This window comes from Peromyscus californicus, unplaced genomic scaffold (assembly GCF_007827085.1).
Source record: "Peromyscus californicus insignis strain IS unplaced genomic scaffold, ASM782708v3 Scaffold_11__1_contigs__length_118956290, whole genome shotgun sequence".
NCBI lineage: Eukaryota > Metazoa > Chordata > Mammalia > Rodentia > Cricetidae > Peromyscus > Peromyscus californicus.
The window spans coordinates 104,275,168-104,302,657 of record NW_026294402.1 but is presented as its reverse complement, the minus strand read 5'-3'; the positions used below and the strand labels follow the sequence as shown (position 1 = coordinate 104,302,657).

General features: G+C 42.9%; 2 protein-coding genes and 1 non-coding gene across 10 annotated transcripts in view; 2 read left to right on the top strand and 1 right to left on the bottom strand.

Annotated features, from left to right (window-relative positions):
* The window catches only part of Smarcc1 (SWI/SNF related, matrix associated, actin dependent regulator of chromatin subfamily c member 1), a 146,032-nt gene extending 125,759 nt beyond the window's left edge, over nt 1-20,273 (bottom strand). Inside the window, exon 1 of one of the 2 annotated variants that reach the window (XM_052721783.1) lies at nt 20,139-20,273. The gene's annotated coding sequence lies outside the window, so the exon portion shown is untranslated. Of the gene's footprint in view, nt 1-20,086 lie in introns of both variants that reach the window. The other variant, XM_052721791.1, reaches the window with a different exon arrangement.
* On the top strand, nt 2,946-3,083 carry LOC128105805 (small nucleolar RNA SNORA43). Its single transcript, XR_008216501.1, has one exon. It is a non-coding gene; the product is annotated as a small nucleolar RNA SNORA43 (small nucleolar RNA).
* Nucleotides 20,274-20,518: 245 nt separating the features above from the next.
* The window catches only part of Dhx30 (DExH-box helicase 30), a 28,255-nt gene continuing 21,283 nt past the window's right edge, over nt 20,519-27,490 (top strand). For 2 of the 7 annotated variants that reach the window (XM_052721626.1, XM_052721657.1), the window contains exons 1-4: nt 20,519-20,632; nt 22,757-22,851; nt 24,945-24,999; nt 26,557-26,652. In XM_052721626.1, coding sequence (XP_052577586.1) covers nt 24,972-24,999; nt 26,557-26,652 — 124 coding nt within the window. In that variant the 5' untranslated portion in view covers nt 20,519-20,632; nt 22,757-22,851; nt 24,945-24,971. Of the gene's footprint in view, nt 20,633-20,901; nt 21,155-22,756; nt 22,852-24,881; nt 25,000-26,556; nt 26,653-27,490 lie in introns of those variants that run through there. The other 5 variants (XM_052721615.1, XM_052721648.1, XM_052721637.1 and 2 more) reach the window with 4 other exon arrangements.

Genomic DNA, 27,490 nt, shown 5'->3' with positions numbered 1-27,490 from the left:
ATTTGAATTATTTATAAAGTGACTGATTGTATTAGAAACGTGAACATCATACTATATGATTTTGGAGCTCTAAGTGAGCAAGTCTGATGAGTTTTTCGACATTTTCAAAATGAGTAGCCGGGCAGTGGTGACGCACACCTTTAATCCCAGAGGCAGAGGCAGGCAGATCTCTGAGTTCAAGGACAACCTGGTCTACAGAGCGAGTTCTAGGACAGCCAGGGCTACACAGGAAAACCTTGTATTTAAAAAAAAAAAAAAGGAGAGGAAAAAGTGAGTAGATTGTAATCAAAAAGGACAGGTAACTGAGACAAAGGGACTGAATGTGAGAAAATATTCTCAGGGAAAGACTCTTTAATAGAAATGGAAAGGTTGACTTTAAGCACTGGGAAGCAAGCTTTAAGAGGAAGTGACGTGATGAGGTGTATATGTTAGGAAGATAGCAATCCCATGCATATGAAGGGTAGGTTGGGGAATGTGAATTCTGAGCTGTTGTGGTGGCACACACCAATGATCACAGCACTGATGATGCTGGGTTCGTGAGTTGGGAGGACTGCAACAAGTTCATGGGCAGTTGGACAACAGAAAATACCCTGTCTCGAAACCCGAATTGGAACCCCAGAACCCGCATAAAGGTAGAAGGAGAAAATCTCCACAAAGTTATCCCCTGACCTGGGCATTGTGCTGTGGCATACATACATCATGAATACCTAATCCTTTTTTAAAATAGAACAGGGCTAAGTCTGGCTGTGGTGGCCCACACCTTCAATCCCAGCACTCGGGAGGTAGAGACAAACAAATCTGAGTTCAAAGCCAGGCCAGTCAACATAGTGACTTCCAGAACTAGAGACCCTTGCCTCAAAACAACAACAAGCCGGGCAGTGGTGGCGCACACCTTTAATTCCAGCACTTGGAAGGCAGAGGCAGGCTGATCTCTGTGAGTTAAAGGACAGCCTGGTCTACAGAGTGAGTTCGAGGACAGGCACCCTGTCTGGGGGGGAAAAAAAAACAAAAACCAACAACACAAAATGGAGCAAGGCAGTGAGATGGCTCATGGGTAATGCCAAGCCTGACACCCTGAGTTCAATCCTGGAACCTGAACAATGGAAGGAATGAACCAATCAACTTGCTTGTTGTCCTCTGACCTCCACAGGCAGCCTTTGGTGACATGCATACTCACACCCACACATACACAAAGTAAATCAATTTCAAAGTTCTTTCAAAAAGAAAATAGCCATGAGGTGGTGGCACATGCCTTTTATCCTAGCACTCAGGAAAGCAGAGATTCAAGGACAGCACAGAGAAATCCTGTTGCAAAAGAAAGAAAAGAATCCTTGTCTCAAAAAAAAAAAAAAATTGGATTATGCCGTTTAAGAGCTTAAACTCTGAACTAATAATAGCTGGGTTTTGTGAAGCACTATGTACATCACACCACAATTGGTACTGAGCACATCTTTTTTCTTTCTTTTTTTTTCTTTTGGTAGTTTTTTTGAGCCAGGGTTTCTCTGTGTACTTCTGGCTTTCCTGGAACTCAATCTGTAGCCCAGGCTCAGAGATCCACTTGCCTCTGCCTCCCAAGTGCTGGGATTAAAGGCAAAGCACATCTATGTCATTGCAGATAAGAAAAAGGAATCATAGACAAAATAGAAAAGCAATCCGAGGTAAAATAACTAATGACAGGGAATAAAGTCTGACTATGTGTATGAGTGTTTTGATATCTCACGTATGTCTGTGCACATGGGTGCCTAGTGCCTATGAAGGTAAGAAGAAGGTGTCCCCTGGAACTGGAGTTACAGATGATTGTGAGCTGCCATGGGGGTGTGGGAGTCAAACCCAGGTCCTCTGCCTGGAGGCAGAGACAGGCCTGATCTACAGAGTGAGTTCCAGGACAGCCAAAAATACATAGAGAAACCCTGGCTTGAAAAAAGAGCTGGTGATTGATGGTGGTGCACACCTTTAATGCCAGCACTCGGGAGACAGAGCCAGGTGGATCTCTATGAGTTCGAGGCTAGCCTGGTCTACAGAGCGAGATCCAGAACAAGCACCAAAACTGTACAGAGAAACCCTGTCTCGAGGAAAAAAAAAAAGTTCAAGATCATGCTCAGCTACCTAGCATTCCAAAACACAGCTAACAGGAGAATGAGGAGACACTATCTTTTAAAACTATTTTGAGGGCCTGTGAAATGGCTCATTGGGTGGGTAATGGCACTCTGAGCAAAGCTTAATGAACCTCAGAACCCACATGAAAGTAGAGAATTAATTCCTGAAAGCTATGAGATCCTCTCGACCCTCCATAATACACAAAACTAAAAATAAATAGTTTTGTTTTGAGACAAGGACTTGCTATGTGGCCTAGATTGGCCTGAAACATGATCTCACCCGGGCTGGTCTTGGAACCAATGTTAATATTACCCCAACCTCTCCAGGGCTGGTATTACATCTCTCCAATCCTCCAAGGGTATTTAAAATGAAAACTGGGGTTGGTGATATTGCTCAGTAGTATAGTGTTTGCCAAGCATGAATGGTGCCCTGGGTTTGATCCATAGTGATATAAATAAATGAATAATTAAATAAATCCTCCTGGGCTGGGGAGATGACTTAGTGGGTACAGTGCTTGCCATACAAGTGTGAAGACTTAAGTTCAAATCTACAGAACCCATGTAAACTCAACTGCAGGAGCACACACCATCTGTGACCCCAGTGCTCCTTTGGTGAGCAGCAATGATAAGACCTAGGGAGATGGCTCAGTGGATAAAGGGACTTGTCACACAAGCCTGATGACTTTTGTTCATCACTGGAACCCACATAAAGGTAGAAGGAGAAGAAACCCCACATTCAGTTTTCTAACCTCCACAGTGTGCTGTGGCATATGCAACCTCCCCTCCAACATCATATATGCATACCACAATAAATAGTTTTTGAAAATTCAAAAAGGCTGCCTTCCAGATGCTGTCTTGGATCTGTCAGTACTACAGTCACAGCTGCTGGGCTGTGTCTGTGACATTGGGGCAAAAAGGAGGTGTCCCTTCCTACACTCAGTGTTCGGAAGCCAGTAAGCACTAAGAATGGGTTATAGCTTGACATTTCATATGGGGGCAGGGGTAGGCCAGGCATGGTGTCACATGTCTTTAATTCCAGCACCAGGGAGGCAGAAGATGTATCACATCCTACTCAGCTTGGGTTCTGGAACCCTGACTAGGGGCAGGGAAGGAATGAAGAAAAGATAGACACACAGATTTAGGTACAAGAGAGCGGGATGAGGCGGGGCTCTGGAAAGCACAGCTTATGTACTAGGCACAGCACAGAGGATGGGTTGGCCAGTTTTGGTAGGAGTCTCTGTAGGCAGGCAGTCTGAGGCAGCAAACATCTGGGAGAAGCTGCAGTTGCTAGTCCTTGCACACACTGGTCACTGTAAACTCTCACACTTGGACCCTTGAGGAAGCTCGGCTGTTCCTCTTGAGCTTCACCCAGGTAAGGCTTTGGCACTCCATGGGGCCAAAGCCTTCGAATCCTTGGCATGGCCTTGCCCATGTCAATAATGCACATTTACTCAGGAATTCTTCCATTCCCTACACAGGCAGACCCCTCTAAGTTCAAAGTCAGCCTAGTCTACATTGAGGGTTTTAGGCCAACCAATGATATATAAGGATACCCTGTCTCAAAAACAACAAAAGGAATGTAGCTTGATGATAAGGCACTTAAATACCTTGACTGGAAAGCTGGGTTTAACCTCTGGTACTGAAAATAAAGGGTGGGGAGGTGGAGGAAAGTGGCAGGTGTGATGATGTCCCTGTAGCATTTTGGTCAACTACTCTAAAGGGTAACAGAGGAGTCTCACAAGTTCCAAACCATCATAGGAACACAACCAGACCTCATTTCTTAGATTCTGGTAGTGTAGCTCAGTAATGAAGTGTATGCTGAAGGCCACCAAAAATAAATAAAAAACTGGAAATTTTCTTTTTTTTTTTTTTTTAAGACAGGGTTTCTCTGTGCATCTTTAGCACCTGTCCTGGAACTCACTCTACAGATGAGGCTATGGTGATACTTTGTGCTCTAACAAATAAAACTTTCCTGGAGATCAGAATGTGGAGCTGCCCACTAGAGGCTAGGCAGTGGTGGCACACACCTTTAATCCCAGCACTTGGGATCTCATGTTTTGATCCCTGTGGGGGACCAGTCCCCACACTTATTTACCCTAGGAACTCTTGAGGATTGAGGGATAAGAGACTTAGTTAGAAATAGAGAATTGAGAGAAAACACTGGATAGACTTAGGTGGGCCTGGATCCTTATCCATTGACCCAGAACAATGCCAAGGGGTGGAGCAAAAGACCTCCCCCTTGCTAGTTAGACCCTTACAAACCACCTGGTACCCAGGCCCGTGGTCCAGTCAACCTCCTATGCAGTCCTGCTGGGTACAGCCACTAGGAAACCTAGTGGGCTCCAACAGATCCCAGTATTTGAGAAGCACACACCTAAAATCCCAGCATTTGGGAGGAGGAAACAAGAAGTGATATGGCTGGGCAGAGAGAGGAAATGATAAGGTGGGATGAGACAGCCTTTTCAGTCTGTGGATTCTCAGGGGTAAGAAGTCTTTCTAGTGGCTGGCTACTCTGGTTCTCTGATCTTTCAGCTTTCATCCCTTAATATCTGATTTTTGTTTTGTTTTGTTTTTTGAGACAAGGTTTCTCTGTGTAGCTTTACAGCCTTTCCTGGAACTCACTCTGTAGCCCAGGCTGGCCTCGAAATCACAGAAATCTACTTGCCTCTGCCTCCCGAGTGCTGGGATTAAAGGCGTGCACCACCACCGCCTGGCTCATCCCCTAATATCTGACTCCGGGTTTTTATTATTAAGACCAATTAGAATTTGAGATACACCAGGCTGACTTCAAACTCACAGAAATCCACCTGTCTATGCTTCCCAAGTGCTGGGATCAAAGGCATGGGCCATCACCACCTGGCTGGAAAATCTCTTAAGGTGGCATTCCCAACACTTTTAAAAAAAAAAATGTCCTTGTGTGTGTGTGCACATAGTATGGATACCCTAGGAGAGGGTGTCAGAACCCCTGTACTGGACTTGGAGTTACAGGAGCCTGAAACACTTGACTTAGGTGCTGGGACTAGAACTAGGTCCTCTGCAAGTGCAGTATCTGCTCCTAACTCTGACCATCTCTCCAGCCCCCACTTCTGTTCTTTTTTCAGTGTTTTGAGCAGGGTCTCACTGTGGAGCCTGATTATTTACAGAGATCTGCCTTCCTCTCCCTCCCAAGTACTGGAGTTTAAAGAGGGAGATACTAGGCCTGACTTCTTGTTTTTGTTTTTTTGAGATAGGGTGTCTCTGTACAGCCCTTGCTATCCTGGAGCTTCCTCTGTAGACCAGACTAGACTCAAACCCAGAGATCCACCTACCTCTGTCGACCCTGATGCCTAGGATTAGAGGTGTATGCCACCACCTTCTTACTTACTTTTGCTATTCTTAAAATTACATTTATTTGTATACGGGTGGGTGGGCACACCATAGCATGTATGTAAAGGTCAAAGGACAACTTTCCCAATTTGGTGGGCTCTGGTGATTATCTTGCTGGCCCACTTTAATATTTGGGTTTTTTTTTACATTTATTTATTTTTAGTTATGTGTATGGGTATTTTGTCTGCTTTTATATCTGTGTACTATGTACCGGCAGTACGGATGGAGGCAGAAGAGGGCAAGAGATCCCTTAGAACTGGAGCTACAGAGGGTTGTTAGCTTCAATGTGGACGCCAGGAATTGAACTTGGGTCTCCCAGAAGAGCAAGTGCTCTTAACTGCTGAGCCATCTCTCCAGTACTCTCTTCCTGTTGTTTGTTGAGACACTGTCTCTCACTGTAGCTTAGGCTGGCCTCAAACTTGTAGCATAGGGCTGAAACACTACCACACTCTGAAATTTTCATTTCTTTTCTCTAAAAGCCTACACATTCATTCCACCCGATGGCCACAGTGAGCTATTGTAGTCTTAGGATTTACTTGTCAACCGTTCCAATGTTCTTGTCACTTAGCAGTAGGCACATCTTTTCTTGACTCTTTGGAGCACTTCACACCTCTTTTCTAGTATTTATCACTTTCCTTTGGCTTCACAGTTTGTCGATTTTCTACTAGACACTAAGCCTCCTGAGGCCAGGGTTCTCATTGTCTGGATACCCGCCTGTAAATAACAACCTCTCAAAAAACAAAACAAAACCAACAAAACAAAACAAAACACCACAGGGCTTTGTCTTTTAAAAATGTAGTCTCCTGTAGCTCAAACTCCTCTAACTATGTAGCTGAGGCTAGCCTTGAACATCTTGTTTCTACTTCCTAAGTGTTGCAATTACAGGTTTGTACCTAACGTGGGGCTGTGTGTTGGGGGACATTTGGTTGTATTCATTGCTCGGGGACCACCAATAGAGTACAACCTCGGTCTGAAGGGCAGAGTCCGCTTTCAGCTGGCCAGAGTGAATCATGGAGTTTCCCTGGTGGACGAAGAGGGAGACAGAAGGACACACAGAGGAGAAAAAGGAGGCTCTGAGAGGATGTTTGGGCTCTTCAATCTGGGTAGTGGGGAGAGGCAGATGTTTGTGTTTCCATTGCTCCATGGATCTCTCAGGTTTATTCTCTAATATTACTCCTGAGTTTTATTATCTAATAAAATGAAAAAAGAAAACTGACATCCAACACGTGGTGACATCATGCTGTGGCTTTTAAAGCTGCCACTTCACCTTGTGACCACGTGCTACCACAGGTCATCAGCTTTTCATGCCAAGGAATTTTCCTGTTGTGATCTGCACAGCCACCCACCAGCTATGAAACCACCTAAGTCAGCCACTCATCGCTGGCCCTATAATTCTGTCGGTGTGGTGCCCTCCTATGCCACATCCTAGCCAAGCAGGCTTCTTCTGCCTGATTTTCCCTGGTACCACTTCTTAGGCCTCTCCCTGCCCCTCCCCTGTGTAGCTGGTACAAGAACCCGGGTGGAGCAGAGCAAGGCCACTGCTCCTCTCCCAGGCCAGTCCTGTGTGGACAGCACAAACATCAGGGCTGCCGAGAAATAGTCTGGCTGCCTGGGCACCTCCCCCACAACTGCCACCGCCGCCACTGCCACGGCCCCCACTCAGGACAAGTGCTTTTACTGCTGCTGCCATGGCCGCAAGCTGCCAGGGGGACCAGCCTTGCACCATTGGTGTCCACTGCCCAGCTGTGCTGAGCAGTGACAGCTAGCTGCTAGTAACAGGCTGGGCAGTTCTGTCCCACACTGCTGCGTCCCAACTGCATGGATTCCTCCTACTGGTTTTCTTACATTAGCTCTTCAGACAGCTCACACACACACTGCCACCCACACAGCACAAGAGCAGCCACAGTGGCCTCTTGTGCCTGCCTCTGTGAGGGCACAGTCAAACATTGTCACTGCAACTACTGACTGTGCACATATCCACCTATGCTGTCAGCATCAGCAGAGCTCGTAAGATACTTGGGAATTTTTAAATGGGAAATTAGGTTCACAAAAAAACAAAAAAAAAGGAAAACCTTTTCATGGTAAGAATCAGAAATATCGGGGTTGGGGATTTAGGTCAGTGGTAGAGTGCTTGCCTAGCAAGTGCAAGGCCCTAGGTTCGGTCCTCAGCTCCGGGGGTGGGGGGGTGGGGGGAATCAGAAATACCACAATGCAGGGAGTTAGAACCATGTCTGGATGGCTTGCCAATGGAAACAATAAATGAGGGGATAAACAATTTAGCTGGGATGGACATAAAGTCAATCATAATTATTAACAGTTTGCATATATATATATATCTCGGTTTTTTGAGACAGGGTTTCTCTGTGTAGCTTTGCGCCTTTCTTGGAACTCACTTGGTAGCCCAGGCTGGCCTGGAACTCACAGAGATCCACCTGGCTCTGCCTCCCGAGTGCTGGGATTAAAGGCGTGCACCACCACCGCCCGGCTTTATATTTTATTTTTTAAAAAGTGGTTTGGGGGCTAGAGAGATGGCTCAGTGGTTAAGAGCACTAGTTGCTCTTCCAGAGGTCCTGAGTTCAATTCCCAGCAATCACATGGTGGTTCAGAACCATTTACAATGGGATCTGATGCTCTCTTCTGTCATGAAGATGTACAGGAAGACAGAACACTCACACACATAAATAAATAAATCTTTAAAAAAAAAGTGGTTTGGTAACTGTAACAAATATGGTAATTTGACTGATAGAAGCCTTAGAAAGACTTACTATTGATAAGATACAAGTCCCAGGAAGACTTACTAATGAAAATAAGAAAAATCTGACTGATAAGATACAAGCCTTAGAAAGACTTAATATTGATAAGATACAAGCCTTAGAAAGACCTACTAATGAAAATGAGAAAAATATTCACACAGAGGAATTCAGAGCAGAACCTACCTCACCAGTGCATGATTAAAATAAGAGAGCAGCCCAACATTATTAGAACCAACCTTAATTTATCCAGTTACCACACAAAAATGAACACTAGATGACAAGTATCCCAAAGGCTATGCAGAAACTAACTGGAATCCTGTCAAAATGTTAGATTTGAGATTTAAAGAAGCAATAGTTTCATATGGTATGCATTCACCTTTTGTGAAGGAGATGTTAAATTCAAGGGCCACTCAATTATTCCACAAGACTGGAAATACTTAGTTATAGCAATATGGGAAGCTGGTCCTCAGTTACAATGGAAAACATGGTGGAAAGAGGAACCCAGGGTCATAGAACAACGAAGTAGGGCTAGAGGTATCGAAATTTCCCAAGACCAGCTTCTTAGGGATGGTCAGTATGCTGATTTTCAAAGACAGACTCCATCTGATGATCACACATTGGCTCTTTGCTGTACAGCAGCTTTGAATGCTTGGGACAGGGTTGAAGAATCAGGAAAGAAGACTGAGTTATTTACTAAAATTATACAAGGCCCAAAAGAAGCCTTCACTGAATTTTTATAAAGACTGATTTCAGCTATAATAGAATGATATCAGATCCAGAAGTTAGACAAATATTAATTGAACCTTTGGCTTTTGAAACTGCTAATTCAGGGGAGCTGGAGAGATGGCTCAGTGATTAAGAGCATCTGGTTGCTCTTCCAGAGGCCCTGAGTTCAATTCTCAGCAACCACATGGTGGCTCACAACCATCTGTAACGAGATCTGGCACCCTCTTCTGGTCTGCAGGCATACATGCAGACAGAACACTGTATACATAATAAATAAATTAAAACTAAAAAAAAAAAAGAAAAAGAAAAGAAACTGCTAATTCAGACTGCAAATGTAATTAATGAATACCACAAATGCAATTAATATCATGAGTGTAATTAATGAATATCATGAGTGTAATTAATGAATATCATGAGTGTAATTAATATCTTGAATGTAATTCATGCCACTGAGTTGTGAACTTACAAATGGTTACAATTGCAAATATTACGTTCATTTAAAAAAATAAAGTGGAATGTAATCACCATACATTACATGTGTGTATAAAATTGAAGACAGCGATGTTCTAAAATAGAAAGTGGTGATGGTGTTATGGGCCTATGAGGATGCTGGACTAAAGTCTATCAAATTGTGCAAACAGGCAAACTGTATACTATGTGAATTACTTGTCAATAAAGATTTTATAAAACATAAAAAAAGAAGAAAATTCTAATTCAGAATTCGAGAGGGTAATCAGGCCTTTAAAGGCAAGATCAGCACCCACAGATGAACAGATCCAAAATACAGTCAATGCTGGATCTCATACTCATGATAACACTTGGATAGAAGAGGTGATTTCCATAAAATTTAATAAAAATCAAAAGGTCAGATGTTTTAATTGTGGTAAACAAAGTCATCTAAAGAGAAACTGTAGGCAAGGCTTTCCTAAAAACGATGTTTTTTTCTAGAGATAATCCAAACAGAAGGCCCTAGTCTTGTGGAGTATGCAGAAGGTGCAGCAAAGGCTGACACTGGACTAATGAATGCAGATCAATAAAGGACAGGCAAGGTAAACCTTTGCCATCAGGAAATGCCTTAGGAAGCCTCTTATAGGCCCCAATGTCAAATATGGTTCAATCACTCACTGTCAGCATGGGGAAAACTCCTCCACAGAGCAATTAAAGGACCTAATGCCAGTAGGGCATTGTTGGTGCATGCCTTTAATCCCAGCACTCAGGAGGTGGAGGCAGGCAGATCTCTATGAGTTCAAGGCCAGCCTGGTCTACAGAGCAGATTCAAGGACAGCCAGGATTGTTATACAGAGAAAAAAAGAAAGGGACCTAATGCCAGCTTCAGTAGATAAAACAAAAATTTCAGGAGAGATCATTAAAAAAAAAAAAAAAACTATTTTGGCACACTACTATAAATGATCAAAGACTAAAGCTAAAAATATGGATAAGGCTGGAGAGATGGCTCAGCGGTTAGGAGCACTGGCTATTCTTCCAGAGGTCCTGAGTTCAATTCCCAGCAACCACATGGTGGCTCACAACCATCTATAATGAGATCTGGTGCCCTTTTCTGGTCTGCAGGGATATGTGCAGACAGAACACTGTATACATAATAAATAAATAAATCTTTAAAGGGCTGGAGAGATGGCTCAGAGGTTAAGAGCACTGGCTGCTCTTCCAAAGGTCCTGAGTTCAATTCCCAGCAACCACATGGTGGCTCACAACCATCTGTAATGAGATCTGGTGCCCTCTTCTGGCCTGCAGGCATGTAGGCAGAACACTGTATACATAAGTAAATAAATCTTAAAAAAAACAAAACAAAAATATGGATAAATGACATTGTAATTGAAGGTTTGGTTGACTCAGGTATGGATGTAACAATAATTTAACCAAGCTACTGGCCTCTTCAGGAGGTAAATATGCAGTTTTCTGGGACTGGAGCTTTATCTCAGATAAAAGAAAGTGTAAGGATAAAATGTGTATGGCAGATAGGAAAATTAAATCCATAATGGTATAACATATAAGCAAGAATTTATGGGGATATGATTTGGTGCAGCAAAAGAAACACAGATTAACACTCCTCTAGTCTCAGAAACAAACCATAAAATAAAGAATGGTTCTGAGAGCAATATTAAACGGTATTATCAAGAATATTCACAGACTGTTCAGGTTGTACATAAGAAGGACACAACAGCTGGTGATCTTTCAAAGGTACCACAGCCCAACTATTGAAATGGTTAACCAACAAAGCTGTCTGTGTGGGACAAAGACCTTTGACATCAGAAAAATTACAGATACTAGAACAGTTGATACAGGAGCAGCTAAATTCTCAACATATTGAAGAATCTACCAGTCTTTGGAATTCTCCGATATTTGTCATGAAAAAGAAATTTGGAGGGGCTGGAGAGATGGCTCAGAGGTTAAGAACACTGGCTGTTCTTCCAGAGGTCTTGAGTTCAATTCCCAGCAACCACATGGTGGCTCACAACCATCTATAATGAGATCTGGTGCCCTCTTCTGGCCTGCAGGTATACATGCAGACAGAACACTGTATACATAATAAATAAATCTTAAAAAAAAAAAAAAAAAGAAATTTGGAAAACCGAGAGTGTTAACGGATTTAAGAGTCATAAATAAGGTGATTTAGCCAATGGGCCCTTTACAGCCTGGAATTCCCTTGCCTTCTTTATTAACTAAAGGATGGTCTATTATAGTGATTGATTTTAAAAGACTACTTTTGGCGGGTGGTGGTGATGCATGCTTTTCATCCCAGCATTTGGGAGGCAGAGCCAGGTGAATCTCTGTGAGTTCGAGGCCAGCCTGGTCTACAGGGTGAGTTCCAGGACAGGCTCCAAAGCTACACAGAGAAACCCTGTCTTGAAGAAAAAAAAAAAACTACTTTTTTACTATACCTTTGCAAGAACAGGATAGAGAAAAATTTGCCTTCATGGTGCCTATTTATAATAATCTCCAGCCTGTTAAAAGGTATCAGTTTAAAGTTCTTCCACAAGGGATGCTAAACAGTCCCATCCCATGTCAATATTATGTACAACAGCCATTGGAAAAAGTTCATAAAGTTTCCTCAATCTATAATTTGCCATTATATGGATGATATCTTACTACCTGATTCAGACTCAGATAGTTTAGAAAAAAATATTTGAAGAGGTAAAGAAATGTTTGCCTTCTTGGGGATTTCAAATTGCTCCTGAAAAGATATAGAGGGGAGATTAGATCAACTACCTAGGACATAAGATAGGTTTACAAACAATTCAACCACAGAAAGTACAAATCAGGAGAGATCAATTATGAACTCATAATGATTTTCAAAAATTGCTAGGAGATATTAACTCACTGTGGCCCATAATTAGATTGACAACTCAAGAACTACAACTTTATTTCAAACCTTACAAGGTAATAAGGACTTTAATAGTCCAAGAAAATCACCAGCTGTGGCTGAGAGAGAATTGGCTTTGAAAGAAGAGAAACTACAAGATGCACATATGGATCATCTGGTTGCACCTACTAAACATTCTCTTTCTCTTTAGAGAAAAGATAATGTTTTAGAATAGATATTTTGGCCACATAAACAGAGTAAAAAATTAAAGTCATCCCCCCCAAAAAACAATTAAAGACTCATGTAGAAAAGATTTCTGAATTGATTCTGAAAGGAAAATTGACATTTTGTCAACTAACAGGAATAGACTCAGCAGAAATTGTAGCACCTTTTACTAATGCTGAAATTCCCTCATTATGGGCAGAAAGTGAACATTGGCAAAGAGCTTGCAATAATTTGGGAGAGATTAACAACGAATATTCCAAAAGCAAGAGACTTCAGATTATAAAAAGAACTAATTGGATTCTTCCTCATATTGTGCAAGGAACACCAGTTTCTGGAGTCCCTACAATCTATACTGATAGAAATAAATCAGAGAAGGCAGGTTCTTTTTTTTTTTTTTTTTTTTTTTTAAAAAGATTTATTTATTATGTATACAGTATTCTGCCTGCACGTATTCCTTCAGGCCAGAAGAGGGCACCAGATCTCATTACCAGTGGTTGTGAGCCACCATGTGGTTGCTGGGAATTGAACTCAGGACCTCTGGAAGAGCAGTCAGTGCTCTTAACCACTGAGCCATCTCTCCAGCCCGAGAAGGCAGGTTCTAAGTCAGGAAAAATAAGTAAAGTGGCTCAAAACCCATATGATTCCTTTCAAAAGTTAGAATTATATGCTATTCTCATAGTATTATTAGATTTTTCAGAACCTCTTACTATAGTTACTGACTCCCAATATGCAGAAAAAGTTGCTTTACAGATTGAAACCACTGAACTTATTCCAGATGGTTCAGAATTAACTTTGCTACTTATTCAATTCAATCAAGAAATAATCAGAAATAGAAATCATCCTTTGTATATAACACATATCTGATTGCAGGCCCTCTAGCACAAGGTAATGTAGAAACTGATCAGCTATTGGTAGGAAATGTGTTCAGAAGCCTCTGAGCTTCATAAGAAACACCATGTTAACAGCAAAGGTTTGAATAAAGATTGTTTTATCATATGGAAACAAGATAAAAAAATTATAAAGAAATGTCCTACTTGTTTTTTGTGTAACTAAACTTTACTACTTGCAGGAAGTAACCCAAAGGGTACTCAAAGAAATGAAATTTGGCAAATGGATGTGGTTCATTTTGTGGAATTTGGAAAATTAAAATATGTATACCACACCACAGATACATATTCAGGATTTCAATGGGAATTGCTTCGAGTTCTGAAGTCCTAAAAAGGCTGATTCTGTAATTACACATTTATTAGAAGTTATGAGGGCTGGAGAAATGGCTCAGCAATTAAGAGCAGTAGCTACTCTTCCAGAGGTCTTGAGTTCAATTTCCAGCAACCACATGGTGGCTTACAACCATCTATAGTGGGATCTGATGCCCTCTTCTGGCATAAAGGTGTACATGCAGATAGAGCACTCATATACATAAATAAATCTTCAAAAAGAAAAAAGAAGTCTTAAAAAAATAGAAGTTATGAACATCATAGCGATACCTGTATAAATTAAGACAGACACTGCTCCAGCATATGTCTGTAGTAAAGTGAAACAGATTTTCCATATTACAATATAAAGCATATTACAGGTATACCACACAATGCTACAGGACATGCAATTACAGAATGAGCTAACTGTACTTTACAAGATATGCTTAATAAACAAAAAGAGGTAATAAAGACCCCCAGAGATAGATTACACAATGCTTTATAAACTCTAAATTTTTAAATGCTAATGAGAAAGGAACAACAGCTGTGGAGAGACATTGGCTAATGAAAAAAGCGGCTGAATTGAATCTGTGTACACTTCAAAGGTGTGTTGACCTCATAATGGAAACCAAGATATGTTATGTTGGGGAAAAGGTTTGACTTTTGTTTCCATAGGAGAAGAAAAGCTATGAATAACATCAAAATCGATAAAGATTAGATTTGAACAGGAAAGACCGTGTGATTAGGAGAGGTATGCCAAAAGGGGAAACTCCCCAAAGTTAAGGTTGGGGCAGGTTATGTTTTTGTCTTTCCACGAGAATAAAAGCGTCCAACTAAGATATCTGAAGATCACCAGACAAATGAGACATTTGAAGAAGGACGAATTATCCAGAGAATATGACCCAAGAAAAGGAGCAAACTGGTCTAATGGTATAGCACACTTCCAACAGGACAATATCTCATAAATCTTCCCCAATGTTTGTCTCTACTGTTCTCTACAGAGATATAGGGCAAATGGTGTTCTGTTGTCCCAATTTAATTAAAAATTAAAGTTGGGCCGGGCGGTGGTGGCGCACGCCTTTAATCCCAGCACTTGGGAGGCAGAGGCAGGCGGATCTTTGTGAGTTCGAGGCCAGCCTGGTCTAGATGAGCGAGATCCAGGAAAGGCGCAAAGCTGCACAGAGAAACCCTGTCTCGAAAAACCTAAAAAAAAAAAAATTAAAGTTGGCTATGGAGTTGGAGAGTGGCTCTCTCCTTCTCTAAACCCAAGAATGCTTGTTAAAGGAAAATTCAAAATCTCTTTCTCATGTTAGAAGAGCCACATAGTATTGGACAGAAGAAAAACCAAAATTAAGGGACTATTCTATTACCACTAATCTCAAAATGCTTTGGGTTTTTGGACTCTTTAAAGCTTTTAAGGTATAAATATTATCTCAAAAATTATAAGATTTATACATACATACATATATATTTAAATCTTCTGTCTTGATATTAGTAGTCATAAAGAGTACTAACTAATTCTAGAAATATGCTTCATCTAGCCTCTATATGTGATTTCAGGCTTGAGTCTGAAGCAGGTACCTAGGGACAAAGTTTGTGTACCCCAGAGTCTATTGAATAGACTGTCTTGAACCTCTCCGATATCTGCTGCATATGACATTTAAAACTTTCCTTCAGTGAACCATCATCACTCCTTCAAACAGTGATGTTTGAAATCTCCAAAAGGATATTGGGGACCCACAATGATGAATCCACCTGGATTGTGGTAACGCCACCAAGCTGACAAACACCACCCAAAGATCAGCTTTAAACTACAAACTGATTAGGACTTCAAAGCAGTTAGCTATGATGGTCCATTAAGGACTTCAGATAAGCCTTGCACTCTCCCATCACATGGAAAGTGGACAACAGCTAGCTCTCCTAGAACTAGATCTTTATCTTGATCTTTTTTCAGGGTCCCCTAAAGATGCTGTCACCCCCAGACTACAGGAAGTAATTTTAAGAATACGACACCCACATTCCCAAGAGGTGGGGTGGGTGGTTTTTGGTCGTTAGATAGATGTTTGTCATTGTTTAGGGGGGTTGGGACACAAGTTGTTATAGCTCATGGTTGGGGAAGAAACTAAGCAAGGGAGGTTTGAGTCAAGGATCTCTTTCTGAAAAGGAAAAAAGTGAGATGTAGGAATGATAGGATAAAAGGGTAGATTATGGAAGCTACTTTAAACTAAAAAGTAACTATTAATGTCAAATATTTTACATTGGTATGGGTTTTTGTACATTGATACAAAGTTATTTTTGTTAGAACATACTCTAAGTTTCTACTCTTAAGATATTTTTATATATTGATACAAATTTAAGGCTATTTTTGTTATACTGTAGTAAATGTTTCTATTTCTTGTTTAAGGAATTATACCTATGCAGCCTCATTTAAAAATGCAATGTACTCTCTCTGCTCTCTCTCTGTTCCCTCTTCGCTCCCTGCTCTCTAATAAAGCTCTCTGTAACTCTGGAAGTCGTGGCCGAGGCTCATGACTTTTCCACTGGTAACCAGTGCCGCCAGCAGCACCATTCATCCTATCATCTTGTGCCATGACTCTGATAGGAAATTCCGTGCACTCTGTGTCCAGGGCTGAGCATTTGGAAGCCTGTGACTGCCCTGCCTGCTATGCTTATTTCACACCACCGCTGCCGCCATCACGGTACCATGTCAAACTGTGCTCACATGACAGCCTCGTCTCCCCAAGATTGCTCCAGAAACCAGCTTAAATCCATCTGGACAGGTCAGACCTAATTCAGGCTTCTTCTGTCTCACCAGCATCCTGTCAGACACAAAAGCGGCCAGAGTGCCAAACCAATAGGGATGGATGGCTCCAGGGCAGCAGGACAGCCCACCATCTCAGGACGCCTGTCTACCTCAAAACAAACAAACAAACAAACAAAAACCCCTTCCATATCCCTCTAAGAGCCAACCGAAACCCACCAAGTCAGCTGGAAGCAGTTTTTCTCTGGGAGAAATGACACCCCTATTCCTATTCACTTGCTTTTTATAATAAGCAAAAGTCTAGAATGTTAGGATCCTGCCTGTGGTGGTATTGTATTCCCCAAAATATTGTGCACCCTATTAAACTTATCTGGGGTCAGAGAACAGAACAGCCACTAGATATAGAGGCCAGAAAATGGTGGCACTCACACCTTTAATCCTAGTCTTCTGGAGGGAGAGATCCATCTGGATCTCTGTGAGTTTAAAGCCACACTGGAAACAGCCAGGGATGGTGACTCACGCCTTTAATCCCAGGAAGTGATGGCAGGAAGCAGAAAGGTATTTAAGGCGTGAGGACGAGGAACTATAGCAGGTTAAGCTTTTAGGCTTTTGAGAAGCAGTTCAGCTGAGATCCATTTGGATAAGGACTCAGAGGCTTCCAGTCTGAGAAAACAGGATCGGCTAAGGAACTGGCAAGGTGAGGTGGCTGTGGCTTGTTCTGCTTCTCTGATCTTTCAGCATTCACTCCAATATCTGGCTCTGGGTTTGTTTTTTATTAATAAGACCATTTAAGATTCATGCTACACCTGCCCTCACTCCTAGGGGCCTTGCGTCTTACGTCATTAGGGGGTGCTGGCGACTACGTACCCACCTCATGGTCACGCAATCTGCGCCTTAAAAAGCTGGACACGGACCTCCACCCTCTCTCTCTGTTCCCTGTTCCACTCTGCTCCCGCCATCTCTCCCTCCCCCCAGGCCTGGCTCTCCTCCCTCCTATCCCCTCCTTCCTTCTAATAAAGCTCTCTGTAACTCTGGTAATAAATAAATAAATAAATAAATAAATAAATAAATAAATAAATAAATAAATAAATAAATAAACAAACAAACAAACAAACAAAAATAAAAACGCAATGTAAAGTTCTAGTCCTTGAAAGCTATTAAGTATAATAAATAAATACAGGTTAGTAGTTAGTCATTTATAAATTTATATATCAAACTTGTAGTCATTTTAGGTATATTTTCAAGGACAATCAGAGACATTTTTTTTTTTTTTTTTTTTTTTTTTTGGTTTTTCGAGACAGGGTTTCTCTGTGTAGCTTTGCGCCTCTCCTGGAACTCACTTGGTAGCCCAGGCTGGCCTCGAACTCACAGAGATCCGCCTGGCTCTGCCTCCCGAGTGCTGGGATTAAAGGCGTGTGCCACCACCGCCCGGCCAGAGACATATTTTTAATAGATGGTCTTCAAACACATAAGAGACCTAGAGAATATGGCATTTTAATGTTTTATAACAAAAGGCTTTTCATCACAGTGAGACATGTCTGTTCTCAGCAACACCAATTTACTCCAAAACCAGATGACAGGCATCAAAAATCCTCCATAAGGAGTTTGCTTTCATTTGTGGCAAAGTCAGCCACTGGGCAAAGAAACTGTCCTTGCCTCGACTGCTGACAATATGCTGTCCAAACTGGACAAGTAGGACACAAATAAGGCAACTGCTGAACTTTGCCAAGAGGTGAACAGTACCTCAAAATTCCTGCTTCACAGAAAAGTCTGTCATGTATTTTAGGCCTATAGGCTGAGGATGGATGCCCCAATGATGCAGAGGAACCTTGGGTGACTGTCCAGACAGCCAGCAATCTCTGTTATTTCTATAGTTTTCGAAGTTGTTTGCTCTGTTCTTCCTGTTTACTCAGGTAATAGTATATCCTTCTCAGGTCTCTGATCGAGTTGAAGATTAATAGTTATAGTTACAGTTTTCCTTAGTCATAATAGGCAGTAAATTAGGCACAAAACTCTGGACTCATCAAGGTATGATAAATAATGAAGTATTTTCTTTGAATTTGCCAAATACGAATGGACTTGACATTGTGAATGTATTTCTTACTTGATAATTGTTCTTATTGTATATAGTTTCATTTCGTTAGTTAATACCTTTCCTTTCTATTAGACAATACCTGATAATTGTTATTATTGTTTATAGTTTAGACAAAAAAGGGGGAATGTTGGGGAAAGGTTTTTTTGTGTGTTGATTGCTCCAGGACCACCAATAGAGTCCAACTTCAGTTCAGAGGGCAGAGTCCACATTCAGTTGGCCACAGTGGACCACAGAGTTTCCCTGGTAGACTCAGGAAATACAAGGATACAAGGAAGAGAAAAAGGAGCTGAAGTGCTTGGGCTCTTAGATCCGTGAAGTGGGGAGAGGCAGGTGTTCACATCTCTGTTGCTCCATGGATCTCCCAGGCTTATTCTCTAATATTTACTCCCAAGTTATATTATTTAATAAAATGAAAAAAGAAATAGCAATATCTGTGCAGGGAGTTTTATGTCTTTTGTTCCCAAGAAGTAATTCTTTGAATGAAAAAAATCATGTTTCCAACTCCTAGTCTTCTATGCAATGTTGAGAGAAAATAACAACCATATGCTTTTCCTTTCTTCCTTCTTTGAGATAGGGTCTAACTATGCAGCTCTGACTGGCCTGGAACTATTCAGATCAGATATCCACCTGCCTCTGCCTCTGGAGTGCTGAGATTAAAAGCCTGTACCACCATGCCATTCTTGCTATGCAATCCAGGTTAGCTGACAACTCACAATGCACCTGCCCCAGCTTCTAGAATAGGTGAAGTGACATGGCACCCATCTAATAACATATTTAAATGGCTGCACAAATAGTATAGATTATTGGGCTGGAAATATGGCCCAGAGGTTATGAACACTGTCTTGATTTTTTTGTTTGTTTGTTTCATTTTTTTGTCAATTCGACACAAGCTAGAGTCACCTGGGTAGAGAGAACCACAATTGAGAAACTGCCCCCACCAGATTGGCTTGTGGGCATTTTCTTGAATGATTGATGTGGGCGGGGTGGAGGTTGGGGGGGACTCCCCTGGGCAAGTTATGAGAAGTAAGCTAGTAAGAAATGGTGCAATGGTTTCTCCACGGGTTTTGCTTCAGTTCCTGACATGACTTCAATCAGTGGCAGACTGTGACCTAAAAGATGAAACAAACTTTCATCCCCAAGTTGCTTTTGGTTATAGTATTTTATCACAGCAACAATAAAAAACTCAAGATAAGGGCGGATCCACAACAGTCTGTAACTCCAGCTTCAAGGGATCTGAAGCCATGTTACCTTGTACAAACCCTACATACCCACAAGCATACACAGAATAGTTTGTTTTTTGTTTTTTTAAATTACGAGCTATGGTACTAGTTCTGCAAATATCACAAAAGGTCACATTCTGAAATACTGTCTCCCGGCTGTGAACTATTGAGTTTCCTCTATTGAAGGCAGATTCCATGGAACACATGCTTCATTCTGCTCAGAGCATAAAAGGGCGCATGGCCTTTCCTCACTCCTGACAGGCGATGTGGCCTGGGCTCGCAGTCGGCCCTCACCCAAACCCCCATAAGCTAGCAGTAAGCGCTACCTTGTCCTTTGCCTGGTGTAGCTTTAAGTCTCTGTGAGGCAAAATCGCTCACCTCCCCTAAAAGTGCAGAAGACCAAGGGGGAGACCCAGGAGAGAAAAGGTACAACACAGAGCTACCGCTGGGGATGGCGAGACGAACCACAGCCGGCCATCAGTTCCCAGCTCTCGCCGGCTCCCACGGAACAGGCCGCGCGCGTCCCCGGCCGCTCCGCCGGAAGTCCCGCCTGCGCCTGGGGCGACAGCCGCGCGCCCTCCGGCCAGTGCTCGGATACAGGCTCAGACTCGCCACCTCGCACCGTGAGCTCAGGAACACTACAGACAACCTAGGCAGCCGAACGCCTCGCGAGCCCCTGAGAAGCGGCATCCCTCACAGGAGGCAGGCGAAAGGCGCAGGCCGAGTAGCATCGGGGCGGCAGGCGGGACTTCCTCCCCGGGACCCGGAAGGGACCGCGCCGTCGCTGGTGGGAGTTGTAGTCCGGCCGTGGTTGGGGGGGCCCGCGGCTCATGCGCCGTGCACCGAGGCTTGTTTCACATCTGTAACAACAGGTGAATTGGGCTTTTTATTCTACCCTTTCGTGCCCCTTGAAGCAGCCTGCCACGGTCGGGGGTGGTCGGCGCGAGGAGGGGTCCCGGGTCCGGCCGGCGGCCTGGCGGAGAGTGGGAAAGAGGAGCTGGCGAGCCTGAAGAGCAGGCCGGGCATCCTAGGCCTGCCCGGGAAGCCGGCCCGGCCGAGCCGTGGACAGTCAGGCCTCGGCCTGCGGTTGCCATGGAGCCGGGGCGGGGCGGGGGCCAGACCGGTCTGCCGGGGCGGGCCTCGCTGCCAGGGGCTCCGCGGAGGCCGAGAGAGAGGCTGCTTTATTGGCGCGACGACGCCTTCGCCTCAGGGGATGCTCCGTTTTTCCCTAGGCTGGGCCTGGAGGAAGTCTCCGGAGTGCCCCGAGACCTTTGTCTGCCCCTCCTCCCACTGTGCGGTCTGGACCGTTCCTCCAAAGGAAGGCCTGGTGCATTTTTTTTGCCCTTTGTGTTGCCCCATTTTGCACCGACCTTGTCACTGGGGGAGGCTAAGGGGTGAGATGTTCTTTGTTTGCTGCTGGTGACTTGTCCCATTTTGCAGGGGAAGACCTAATGCATGTTGGGTCCTTTGTTTGCAGTGGAGTCCCAGGGGTCCTCAGAACCCTCAAGCCATGGGTATGGTGTCAACACGCTTTCTAGATAGCCCTTGTGTAAGCAGCTTTGGTCATTTAATTGCGGCTTTCCAATGCAAAGACTGTTGACCTTACAACCCCAGTTCATGGGTGTTTGCCATGCACTGTAGCAAGTAGACTGCAGCTGTCCAGTTGCAAGGTCTCAAGTTGTTTTGAATGCAGCCTACTGGCCAGAGTGAAATTATACATTATCTGATGGTTTCACTTGTGGTTTCTTGGAAGGCGGTGACCCCACTGCCATGTGCCGTATGCCATGCTCAGAGTCTTGACATTTCCAGGAGGAAGACTCTTTCATGACATATATTTGTTTTTTTCGGGACAGGGATTCTCTATGTAGTTTGGTGCCTGTCCTGGATCTCGATATGTAGACCAGGCTGGTCTCGAACTCACAGAGATCTGCCTGGCTCTGCCTCCCAAGTGCTGGGATCAAAGGCGTGCACCACCACCGCCTGGCCTATAGTTGGGATTTATGATAGTGCTTTTAATTTGTGCATTTATATATCTTTGCCAAAGTTTATATCTATGTAGGCCTTTCCCACCTGACGCCCAAAGATAGTAACTACCCAAGTATTTTAATTTATAAAGTTATAGTCCAGAGTTTTATCAGCTTTTGGACCCCACTTGTCCTCTCAAAAAGGAACCTGACACATTCAGAATACAGGTTGATATGTAAGAAAAATAGTGTAATATAGACATGTAAAATCATGGGGTCAGAATTTTTTTTTTTTTTTTTTCCGAGACAGGTTTCTCTGTGTAGCTTTGCGCCTTTCCTGGAACTCATTTGGTAGCCCAGGCTGGCCTCGAACTCACAGAGATCCGCCTGGCTCAGAATTCTTAAATGCAGATTTCCATTCTGTCTTGATGCTATGGGATCCTGGGTAAGATCTATAACTGTGTTTCAGTTTCCTTCTCCAGGAGAGAACATTCTTCACAGGGTAGTTGCAAGGATTATATGAAGTAAAGTCTATGAACATTCTTTGTAAACTGTGAAAACTTACTTGAGATTATCATCATTGAAATTTTCTCAGTTTGGAAGTGTCATTTTAGATAGATTAATATTAAAGCCATTATGGGATTAGAAAAGTAAAAGGGGGTTGCTCTGGGCTTGGAGAAAATTTTCTTAGCGTTTTCTTTTTTTCTTTTCTTTTCAAGACAGGGTTTCTCTGTGTAGTTTTGGTGCCTGTCTTGGATCTCTCTTTGTAGACTAGGCTGGCCTTGAACTCAGAGATCCACTTGGCTCTGCCTCCTGAGTGCTGGGATTAAAGGCCGCCTCCCCCCCCCCCCCCCCAGCAGCATTTTCTTAAAAATGCTGTATGGGACAATTCACATTTGGTAGGTCTAGAACAGGTTGGAGGACCATTGTGTCAAAAACTTGTTAAAGTTAGTAAATTGATTTCTATGATGGGTACAGTTTTGCCTCCCATTGGGGACTGCCACTCCAGTGACCTGACATTGTAATTTCCAGGAGGAGGCCCAGCCTCGTGATGAGGAATAGCAAGGAAAGAATTCAGCTCCAGTTCGAAAGCATACAAAATCTGAGCCCCTCACTGCTTTTATAAGGTAAGGTGACTTAGCCCTGCTTGTAGAGTGGTGTGCATTTTGCTTAGCCACACTGTAAAGTGTGTGGCTAACTCCATTTATGATCCTCTTAGGAGTATTGTTCATAATTTGTCATTATGGAGTCTATGTGCTGGCTCAGAGCCATCACAGTCTACTAAAAGTTGTGTTTCCTCACATAAGAAATTTTCACATACAAGAATTTTATGTATCTATAAATTATACTAGACTGAATCAAATGTTTTAAAAAATATCACCACATCACAAGGGAAGGACATTTATTTTAGATCTCTTTGAGATATTCTAGAACATTATAAAGTGAGATGTTTTAATATCTTGGATCTCATAATTTTTGAGATGAAGACAGAAAAGACCATAAGATATGAAACTCAGTTGGCAAAGAGAGAATCCAGAGACTTTTTAAAAGCAAAATTCATCTGGGCATGGTGAGTCATGTCTGTAATTCCAGCACTCTGGAGGCTAAGGTAGGAGGATTCCTTTGAGTTCAAACACAGTCTGAGCTACAGAGTGAGTTCTAGGCTAGTCTGGGCTATAAAGTGAAACTTGTGGAAAAAATCTCCAAAACCTGAAATTAAAACAAAAGTCTGTGTGCATGCAGATTAACTTAAGATTTCTTAGCAAGAATGTATTGTTTCTGGGCTGCAGTTATACTTTATTGGTAGATCAATTGCTTAGCATTAAAAGGGCTTGAGTACAATTCCCAATTCCCAAAAAGAAAAAAAAAATTAAAACTTTCAGGCTTTCTTTTAAGTTACTCTTATTTTATGCTCTTTTAATTTGCATAGAAGGTATTTCTAGGATGTAACTTCTTTGAGTAAATGGATTGTTGTTGATATTGTATTGAAGTTTTCTCTCTTAAATGCATCATATCTTATTGGCAGAAATTTCCAGCATCCTTGGGGGAGAGGAGGTCATGATAAGGATTTGAAAGATTAGGACTTTGACTTTCCACATCCCCACAAGTTGAGAATGAAAGGGAATAGCAGTTAGGGACAGGTGTGTAGGCCCTCCTAGTCTCCTAGCAAGGTTGGATGGTAACCTACTGTGTAAAACATTATATAGATCCTTTAAAACTAAGTCTAGTAATGGGTACTGGACCTAATCTTAATCCAGGAGTGCTATTATTAAAAAGATCTCTACCAGGCAGTGGTGACACAGGCCTTTGATTCCAGCATTGGGGAGGAAGAGGCAGGTGGATCTCTGAGTTTGAGGCCAGCCTGGTCTAGAATGTGAGTTCTAGGACAGGTAGGGCTGTTACACAGAGAAACCTTGTCTTGAAAAAAACAAAACAAAAAGAATAAATAAATAAAAAGATCTCTAAGTACGAGTTTGAGTATTTAACAAAACAGTTATTACTAAATTATAAGTGTTACTTTTTCCAGTAATCACTAGATATCAAGTCTTCAGTTAAATGTATTAATAAAAACCAGCCAGGGTGGCAGACACTTGTTATTCCTTCACTTAGGAGGTGGATGCAGGAGGATCAGAGTTCAGAAAATGAAGCAAATAAATAAATTAAAGGAAAAACATACTAATAGGAATGTACCCAAACACCAGGTGTGAGGTGCATACCTGTAATCTTAGTGCTCAGGGAGCTGAAATAGGAGGATAGTTTCAGGCTAGCCTGGGCTCTATAGTAAAACCCTATCTTGGGGGAAAGGAAAAGCATCAATCAAGACTTCTGGCTAATACCTGTGGTCTAATGTATTTATAATTTATTATTAATGATACCGCTAACAATTACTACTTGGGAATTTATCATTCATTTCATAGGGACTCCCCCCTAAAAAAACTTTTTTTTCTTTTTTTTGGTTTTTTGAGACAGGGTTTCTTTGTGTAGCCCTGGCTGTCTAGGAACTCGGTTGATCGACCTGCCTCTGCTTCCATAGTGCTGAGATTAAAGGTGTGTGCCACCACCGCCTGGGCATTCTTAAACCTGGGGAGCAGCAGTGGGGCTTACTAGTTCATGGCTTCATTTCCCTGTCTTCTGGGTAATGTCTGTGTTCTTGCAGTCTGCAGATTCTTGAACCAGGAATAGTAATCAACATTCATGGCCTTTTGACCCTCCTTCTCAGGATTCCAGCTTTCTCTCCTGGCCAGAAATGTTTAGCCTGGACTCATTCAGAAAAGGTAAAAATGGAACTGTACACATGACTCCATGCCTCTCTTCCCTTTGATTGTCACTTTGAAGGTCGTGAGCCCGACCCTTAGTGTGCAGGCCTCTACCCTCTTCCTCCTTAACTTAGCTCAGACCTGGTGCTGCCTCTTGCCCTGGGTTTGTGCGTGTTTGCTCCCTTACTCCCAAAGTGCTCCTTCCTGCCAACCGCTGCTTATCAAAATCCTGCCTGCTTTACTTTTTTCTTTTTCTTTCTTTCTTTTATTTCTTCTTTCTTTTTTTGCAGGGTTTCTCTGTGTAGCCCTGGTTGTCCTGGATCTTGCTCTGTAGACCAGGCTGGCCTCGAACTCACAGAGATCTGCCTGCCTCTGCCTCCCTGGAGTTAAAGATGTGTGCCACTACCATTAGGTGTTCGTCTGTTTTTAATGTAGTTTCCCTGAACGGGAATGAGAACTCTTTTACAATAGGAATGGAGAAGTTGAGCTAATCATTTCCAACCTTACCCTCAAGGCAGAGCTGAAATTAATTCAGAATTCAACTTAATCTAGAGGTGACTATAGGCATTTCAGGTTTGTGTTTACCATGAAAACCACACACCTGTAGTATCTCAAAGCTTATGAGAGAAGCAGAGCATGATCGAAATACAGTGTATGCATATATGAAGTCCTCAAAGAACTGATGCAAATATTGTTTTTAAAAAGAAGACATGGCAAACAGACTTTGGGCAAGTGCAAGTGCTGTAGTGTGACCAGAGGATGACAAATCACTGGTGCAAGGGAAGATGCTTTGGGCCACCAAGGCAGGCAGCTAGTGTGATGCTAAGAATGTGCCAGGCACATTCTGATGAGACTAGGTTGCTGAGACAGTGCAAGGGGGAAGTGGAGCTCTGAGCTGCTGGGCTGCATAATTTTATTTCATGTATCTCAAAATTTTGGAGCTTCTTATAAAAGTAATTTGTGGCTGGGTGTGGTGGTGCACACCTTTATTCCCAGCGCTCAGGAGGCAGAGCCAGGCGGATCTCTGTGAGTTTGAGGCCAACCTGGTCTACAAAGTGAGTTCCAGGACAGCCAAAACTACGAAAAGAAACCCTGTCTCAACTCTCCTACCCTCCCTACCCCCCCAAAAGACTGGTGTAGATGACTAAAGCAAAGCATATAGGAAGTATAGTAAGACTCAGAGAGGCCAGATGTGATGACATACACCAGTGATTTCAGCACTTGGGCCCAAAAGTTCAAAGTCATCTTTGGGTCAGTGAGTTCAAGGGCAGTCTGGGCTATTAGATATGCTTTCTCAGAAAAACAACAAAGCAATGATAAACTTCATAAAGGGTAGATGAGCAAATAGTTGGAAGCCTTCTGGAGAGTCAAAAGAGATTTCTACAAGAATATCTCTGGTGTCTGTAGGAGCCAGTTACTGTTTTGTGTGTTATTGCCGCCCTGTTCCTTAGAACCTGTGACTGGCTCTCCAGTATTACCCTGAGCTCCACTTGGATTCCCAGGGTGAATAAGCTCAATTGTATACACCGTGAGGGGTGAGAACATGTCACCCTAATGTGTTTTCTATTCCCCCAGATCGGACCCAGCACAGACAGCGTCAATGCAAACTTCCCCCACCCCGACTTCCACCCATGTGTGTCAACCCTGCCCCTGGAGGGACCATCTCTCGAGGTAAGGGAGGAGGAGCCTTGCCTCCAGCAACGGCTTGGTCCAAGATCAGTGGGTAGGTGGGTGGCAGTGGAAACCTTGTACCATCGACATGTGTTTTTCGAAAGTGAGCCTGGAAGGTGGGCTTAGCAGAGCTGATGGACCCAAGTGAGAGCATACTTAGAACAGGTTTTTATGACCCTGGGTTATGTGATTTAGACCCTACAGTCTCCTTGGGCCTCCATGTGTGGCCTAAAAGAAATGTTAGGATAAGTTGAATTGTTAAGCACTTACATAGAGAATCTTCTAGGCTAGAAGGAATTCCTGGAATCTTCTTCTGTTTCAGAGAGAGCAAATGCTTGAAGCAGGGTCAGAACAGAACCCTGACCTGACCTGGTCCCCTCTATCCTAGATGCTCGGATACTATCTACCCAGTACCTGAAAGCACTTTACTGACATCAAAGTCTGCCTGACAGTCCTTGGGCAAGATGGCCTGTCTTTTTGATAGGGAAGAATATCTAAATACCCAGATGAATGATGGCTCACCTCAGGTGAACATAAACCTAGAGATAGGGCTAGTGGTCAGAGCACACAAATCTTTACCTTCCCTCAGACTGAAGTCTTTTTTCTACATTTGCCAAGACCAGCATTCCTGGTAGCCTTTTTGTCTTGACAGGTGGTCTGCCCTGCTTTGACTGCTTGTTCCTGTCCCTCTGTCTAGTGGCAAGAACAGCATTTTAGGTCAGGGAGTCTTTCCTCCATATAAAGTGGGTCTGTCTGGTTTCTGTAAAGTACTTTGAAGGTCAAGTGCTTAGGAATGGTGTGGGGACCATTCCTGTGGCCTGTGATGCTGCCAAGTTTC